The 6,992-nt window shown below is 53.2% G+C and overlaps 1 protein-coding gene across 2 annotated transcripts; it reads left to right on the top strand.

Moving 5' to 3' along the window:
• Positions 1-982: 982 nt before the first annotated feature.
• Aqp3 (aquaporin 3 (Gill blood group)) lies at positions 983-6,466 on the top strand. Of its 2 annotated transcripts, XM_021160863.1 has the most exons (6): positions 983-1,153; positions 3,914-4,040; positions 4,348-4,485; positions 4,802-4,920; positions 5,176-5,393; positions 5,484-6,466. In XM_021160863.1, exons 1-6 carry the CDS (start codon positions 1,046-1,048, stop codon positions 5,650-5,652), a joined length of 879 nt encoding a protein of 292 aa, XP_021016522.1. In that variant the 5' UTR covers positions 983-1,045; the 3' UTR covers positions 5,653-6,466. The 2 variants fall into 2 exon arrangements, with proteins under 2 accessions (XP_021016522.1, XP_029332261.1); XM_029476401.1 differs by lacking the exon at positions 5,176-5,393 and having other exon boundaries at positions 1,001-1,153; positions 5,484-6,460.
• The last annotated feature ends 526 nt before the right edge of the window (positions 6,467-6,992 follow it).

The raw sequence follows: 6,992 nt of genomic DNA, 5'->3' as shown, positions 1-6,992 counted from the left end.
AGAAAGAAAGAAAGAAAGAAAGAAAGAAAGAAAGAAAGGAAGGAAGGAAGAAAGAAAGAAAGGAAGAAAGAAAGGAAGAAAGAAAGATAGATTAATGATGATATACATGTGGGCACATGCACCGCTATGAACGTGTGGAGTTGGTTCTTTCTCTTCCGGTGGGTTTCAGGGATTGAATTCAGGTTGCCAGGCTGTCCTGGCAAGCGCTCTTCCTGTTGAGCCTACTCCCGGGGCCCCAGCTTAATTACTTAAAAGAATAGATTTACATCGATGGGAGTGGGAAAGGAGGAGTTAAAAACAGCTGGAATTCACCCTGCTGGCATGATGTAGCATGTCAAGACAGCGACAGCTCAGCCAAGGGTATAGAGGGGGAAGGTCCACAAGGAGAAAGCCCAGGTATCCCAGCCCGCACGTGGCACGTCCAGACGGCGTGACCAGGTCACAGGACATAGACCATGCTAATCAACACACGCAACATGTGACATGTCCCCAGGGCACACGAAGGGCTGGTGAATTCTGGTTAGAACTCAGCATACACCTGCCTATCAGGGTCGTCACTCTGAGGTCTCTTCCCACTAGAGGTTTATAGCCTCCTTTTCTGATGCCTGATTGAAGACCTGTTCTATCCAGTCATCGCACCAAGCTGGTTCCTCACCCCTAGCGTGAGACGATGCCCACAAAGGCTCTCTGTGAAAGGGGGTGGGGTAGGGGGGTGAGGGGGTGGCGCTCGAGGGGACCGCTTGCTCTTCCCTTTTTCACAGTATCCCAGTCCTCTCGGTTCAACACTCACTCCCCTAAGAATCCTGCAGAGCCAACCCACCCTTAAAGCTCCACAGGACCCTCCTTACAACTGTCACCCTGCNTCCCCACCAGCGCCTCCAGGCTAGGCGGAGGGGTGGTGGCCGCACTCCGCCCCCGCGGGGTTCCGAGGGTGGGGCTCAGCAGGCTGAGCGTATAAAGGGCGCCACCTGCGCTCCGGGCCACTGCTCTCAGTGCCCTGCGCTAGCTACTTCGTACGCCGGACCTCGCCGCTGCCTGCCTCGCCATGGGTCGACAGAAGGAGTTGATGAATCGTTGTGGGGAGATGCTTCACATCCGCTACCGGCTGCTTCGCCAGGCGCTGGCGGAGTGCCTGGGGACCCTCATCCTTGTGGTGAGTGCAGGGTAGTGAGCAGTCCTATCTATTTTCAGCCCCCGTGGTCCCCAACTCCTTATTCACTCCAGGGACAGTTTTTCCATGCAGACACAACCAGTTCCCCAGCTCTGCTCCCGAGGCTTAACCCTCAGGGTCAAGCTGACCTCCAGAGCCTTCAACAGTCTTGACAGTTCTAACTCAACTTGTGACAGTGCTGCTCACCCAAGACCAGCTCTGCTATTTTGCCTTTCCCCCTGGAGACAGAGACCAAGGCTGCGGAGGGTCACCCCTTAGTGTGGGACCTCCCACACTTTTCCTGGCTTCCCAACTTTCCAGGGCTCCAGCCTCAGGACACAGCAGAGAAAGGCAAATGGACACCCCTATTAAGTTATTTGGGTCTTGGGTGTCTGGCCCCTAATGAATAATTAAGCCTCAGAAGGTCCAAAAGTTGCAGTGAAGTGAGGGTGGATTACGGCACGTAGGGGCAGAGGGCGCAGGCTTCTTGGGCTGTAAGCAGCAAAATCGGAAGAATGGAATATTATGTTGATAGGGATTGTGGAAGGAAATAGGGCCCTAACAGAACTGTGGGTGCGTCTAAATGTGTTGCGCGCACGCTGTAGGAGTCCTTCAGATCCTGCGACTCAGATCCTTCCAGCGTCTTTGCTGGCCTTTTGATCCCTCCTCTGCCTCTCCTCCCAGTGGCCCCTGGTGAGCTCCCAGATCTCAGGCTTCTGCAGTTTTGCCCTGAGTTCTGGGTAACTTGGCGCACTTCTTGATCAGACAGATACTATGGTTTTCATTTCCTGTCCCAGTTACTCTGATTTTCAGTCACTGACTTGTTTTTCTGAGTCTCTTCTCAATTCCGGTGTCCCTTTTTGTGGTGGGGTGGGTTACTTGAGTTCCAGCAACAGCCTCTGTCTTGGGTAGTGCAGATCAGTCAACTGGCGAGGGAACATGGTGGGGCAGGCTACACGTGGAGAAAGGGGGCCCAAATGTGCCTCTGACTTCATAGACTAGTGGCCTATCAGTTGTCCCCACTCCCTCCTGCCTCGGTGGTTCCCTGTTTCCTATCTTGATTTGTGAGTCTGACCACCTGTTCGGTTGGGAGCAGCAAGAGGACAAGGGAGAGGGTGTCTTACACTTTCAAAATGGGGCCCCCTCATCCCGTCCCAGTTCTCAGAGCCTATTCCTCTGTAAAAGAACAGTCAGTCCCCCACTGAGTCCCAGGATCACTTGGCTTAGCCTAGACCACAAGAAGCAGGTTCTGGATTTGTGGTGAAGGCTTTCAGGTTCAGGTAGATGTGAGAGATCAGGTGTCAGGAAAAAGCAGTGCTTGAGGAGAGGGGAGAGCAAACCTAGTGGATCCCCTGATCGTGTCCCTGTGTTGGGGACTTGAGACCTCTGTGTCAAGATCCAGGTTGGCTTTGGGGTGACGAAAGCCCCCTTTTTTCTGAGGTATATAGTTATGTGGTATAAGGGGTGAGGGGCTGGCTAAGAACCTGCAGCTGGGTGAGAGGGGAGGATAAGGAAGAGGAAAGATTAGCCCCAAGGTGGTGGAACTGGCTTTGACAGCCTCCTCCTCCGAGGCCCCTTGGCATGGAGCCAAGTCTGGGCCTCAGGCAAAGAGCTCAGGCCAGGGTCTGACTGGACATAGTGCCCGGGACGGCCACATGCCTCCACCCCTTGCTCTCACAATCTCTGACCTTTGCTCTCACCTGCCTGAACACCTTTGACCTATATTGCCGCCACTGGCCTCCCTGCCTCATCTTCCCGAGTGATAATAATCAGTGCTTAACAACTCAGTACACAGGCTTGGACCCATTAGAGTTAATGGTGCACAGCTTGTTGCTGGCCAGCGTAGCACTTTCTTGTTTGTGAGACCGGGTCTCCTTCGCCCTAGTCCTTGGCTGTTCCAGAACTCACTCTGTAGACCAGGATGGCCTCTCTACCTCGAGAGTGCAGGAATCAGGCCTGGCTCAGCACAGCACTGGTTTAGTTATGGAGAACTGAGAAAGGAGACCCAGGGCCGGGCTGGAGGAGCATGGAGGGCCACTAGAGACTTGAGGCAACAGCACTTAACAGTTGATGGAGAGTATTCACACTTGAACATATGTCTGTCTGTCCCTGCCGACCCTGAGGCACCTTTTAGTCCCTCTATCCCAGGCAGAGGGGTTAGAACAGATCTCACAGGACCTAGAGGGAAGGGCCGCTTAAAACCTTCTATTTAGGACTCTACAGATCACAGTGAAAATCCTGGAGGCAGCAGGCTGGAGAAGGAAGAGGAAGAGTGGCCTGGGGAGGGACCTGCAGGGACAGATGTGAACAGGGAGGCTGCAATGAGGAACACGTGAGGACCAGATGCACAGACACTTCTCCACGCAGGAGTAGATTCGACTTCTCTTTTGATCTCTTTCCGTGGCCCCCACCTCATCCACTATCACCTGGGCTTTGGAAGAGTCCAGGACGATGGGGTATTTCCTACCTCTGTGTGCCACTTCTGGAGGTCTGGAGGACAGGCAGAAACTGCTGTAGTGATAGCTCCCTTCTGTGCCCTTCCGGGATTCAAGAAAAACCAGTGGGTGTCATTTAACCACCTGAGTCCCCAGTCATATACCCATTACTGATTCCTCCTCCCCATCCCCCCATGAGGCTCTGCATGTCTCCTTTTTCTGGGACTTAATTGCAGCAGGAAGGATCTGGGTTATCCTAGGAAGGACCTTCAGTGGTGTCAGGCATGTCTGATCTCAGTGGGACTTCACTTGCTTTGTTTTCCGACAGATGTTTGGCTGTGGCTCCGTGGCTCAGGTGGTGCTCAGCCGTGGCACCCATGGTGGCTTCCTCACCATCAACTTGGCTTTTGGCTTCGCTGTCACCCTTGGCATCTTGGTGGCTGGCCAGGTGTCTGGTAAGGCCTCAACCCCAGCCTCCGTTCTTAGCCCTCACCAGCATTTCCAACAAGTATCTGCCTAGAGAGCAGAGAGGGAAGGGACGCCCCCAACCAAGGGCGCACACTAACAGCACCTCAGCTTTGGGCCCTTTGGAGGCAAGGGTGGAAGAGACTTCACAGAACCTTTGACTTTCACCTTGGGATCAAAAATCAGTCTGTGACATAGTCCAACTGCTATCCAGGCTAAGAAAACCTACCTACACCCCAGAAAGGAAGAGCCCAAGGTGGCAGGCTGTAGCTAATGGATGCTATCTCCTCTTCACAGGTGCCCACTTGAACCCCGCCGTGACCTTCGCAATGTGCTTCCTGGCACGAGAGCCCTGGATCAAGCTGCCCATCTATGCACTGGCACAGACACTGGGGGCCTTCTTGGGCGCTGGGATTGTTTTTGGGCTGTACTACGGTAAGCATTCCCCATCCCGCCCTCCCTTCTCCACACTTTCCCTCTTTAAGTACTTGTTGGCACCAAGCCCACTGATGACAACCAGGGCCTGCCCAGGCCCAGGGCTCATGACTCATTCAAGAACACTCAGGCCCAGGTTGGGTGCCTAGAGGAAAGAAACGAGTTGGGCAACAACAGAATCTCAGGTTCTCCACCCCGCCCTGCCCCCTGAGCCTCTACAGTCATATGCTTACCCATGACCCCTGGCGGGGTGGGGAGGGTAGCTCTGAGAGGAGAGGCTCTGCCCTCACTCACAATGGCTCTAATCTGTCACCAGATGCGATCTGGGCCTTTGCCAACAATGAGCTTTTCGTCTCCGGCCCCAACGGCACAGCTGGAATCTTTGCCACCTATCCCTCTGGACACTTGGACATGGTCAATGGCTTCTTTGATCAGGTATGGACTGGGGACATGTGAAGTAAAGGCAGAGGGAGGAGGAACAGCCTTGTTTCGGACAACGCTCCTTGACTGTAGCAGGATTTCTTCTCAGTTCGTGAGAACCCCAACCTCAGAACATGGTGGTGGCGGGTCTTTTATAAATCATGGAGCTTCCCAGTGAGTTCTTGGTTTTGTGAGCATCCTAAAGTCAGGGCAAGGACTGGAGCGTGGGAGAAGGAGCTGCCCCTCACCGTACTCTCTCCCCTCTCCCAGTTCATAGGCACAGCCGCCCTTATTGTGTGTGTACTGGCCATCGTTGACCCTTATAACAATCCTGTGCCCCGTGGCCTGGAGGCTTTCACTGTGGGTCTGGTGGTCCTGGTCATTGGAACCTCCATGGGCTTCAATTCTGGTTATGCCGTAAACCCTGCCCGTGACTTTGGACCTCGCCTCTTTACCGCCCTGGCTGGCTGGGGCTCAGAAGTCTTCACGTGAGTACAGCCCCCACTCCCCAGCTTGCCTCCCCTCTTCCTGCCGACTTCCTGCCGACCCATCTCTGATTTCCGGTGTTCTCCCTCCAGGACTGGCCGGCACTGGTGGTGGGTACCCATCGTCTCCCCACTCCTGGGTTCTATCGGTGGTGTCTTCGTGTACCAGCTCATGATTGGTTGCCACCTGGAGCAGCCCCCACCCTCCACCGAGGACGAGAATGTGAAGCTGGCCCACATGAAGCACAAGGAGCAGATCTGAGTGGGCAGCAGCCCTCCTCCCCCACTGTGCACTCTCCTGAGTGTCCACTGACTATGTGGGGACCAGTTTCCGAAAGCCCCTTGTGATGCCTCTCTCGGGCTAAACCGCTCCCTGTATCCACCCCTGCTGGATGGGCCCTCCAGAATTTCTATGAACTCTGCCCATTAGGGCATTAGGTTCCCACCCACCCTTAACCCAAGCTCGGATAGCAAGTAAGAGAGAGAGAGAGAGAGAGAGAGAGAGAGAGAGAGAGAGAGAGAGAGAGAGAGAGAGAGCATGTGTACATGTGTGCTGTTTTCTAGACTGAATAATGCAAGGGCAAGGGACCAAGTTTTCAAAACAAACTGTAGCAGCTCAGGGGAGCCCAGGGGAAGGGAGAAGAAAGTGAGTCAGGAATGTGCCAGAGTGTGCATGCTTCAAGGACTCCTCCGTGCGGAGGTGGACCCAGAAGTGTGTTTCTAAGTATGTGTGTGCCTACTGTTTTTTTTTCCCCCCTGAAATGGACTTCTAGGCTTGGGGAGGGGGAAGGGATAAGAAGGGTGTAGCTCACATCTGGAGCTATGACCCTCAACTGGGGGCTGTATAATATGTTTCTGTTATAAGATAGACATTGGGAGGGGCTGGAGTCCAGGTCATAAGTTTCATAATTTGTTTTTTAATATAAATATATACATACGTATATGTTACAGCCCTAGGAATAGGGGTGGGGAACTCCACTTTTTAAAAGGGGTTTCCTTCCTTTAATCCTCCAATCAACAATGCACTGTTGTCTTTTATATATAAAAAAGAATAAAATGTATACATGTGACAGGAACTTTGTATTTTGTGTTTTGTTTGTTTTCAGACAGGGTCTCTGTAATCCTGGCTATCCTGGGACTCTGTATACCAGGCTGGCCTTGAACTCATGGAGACCCCCCCCTGCTGGCATTAAAAGCATGTGCCACCACACCAGAGTCTTGTTTTTCTGGGAATAGCATTTGAGCGTTAGTTTTATTTGGCCATAAATTTCCAGATGTTTAGTTCAGAGTCTAATCTCAGCTTGTGTTCAGTGGTCTCAGATTCCATCTTCCGAATCCTCCTGTCTCATCCCCTTCCACAAGGAGGAAGTTTGGAGCCCCTCTGGTAGGTAGAGTCACCCAGAGAATGGAGAGGCTAAGCCTATGGCTCAAAGAGGCCAGTCAGACTGGGGACCTGTATTGTCCTTTAGAGCTGCTAAATCTCCATCCAGACTCTTGGCTGTGGCACTCTTATCGGCCTCCCTCCACGGGGTCAGTCCACACAGGTTCCTCAGGGTATCTTCCTGTGGATAGGCCTCTTTCCATGGTCCTCACCGCATCTCC

This window comes from Mus caroli, chromosome 4 (assembly GCF_900094665.2).
Source record: "Mus caroli chromosome 4, CAROLI_EIJ_v1.1, whole genome shotgun sequence".
NCBI lineage: Eukaryota > Metazoa > Chordata > Mammalia > Rodentia > Muridae > Mus > Mus caroli.
The sequence above is the reverse complement of the archived record's forward strand: the minus strand, read 5'-3'. Positions and strand labels throughout refer to the sequence as shown.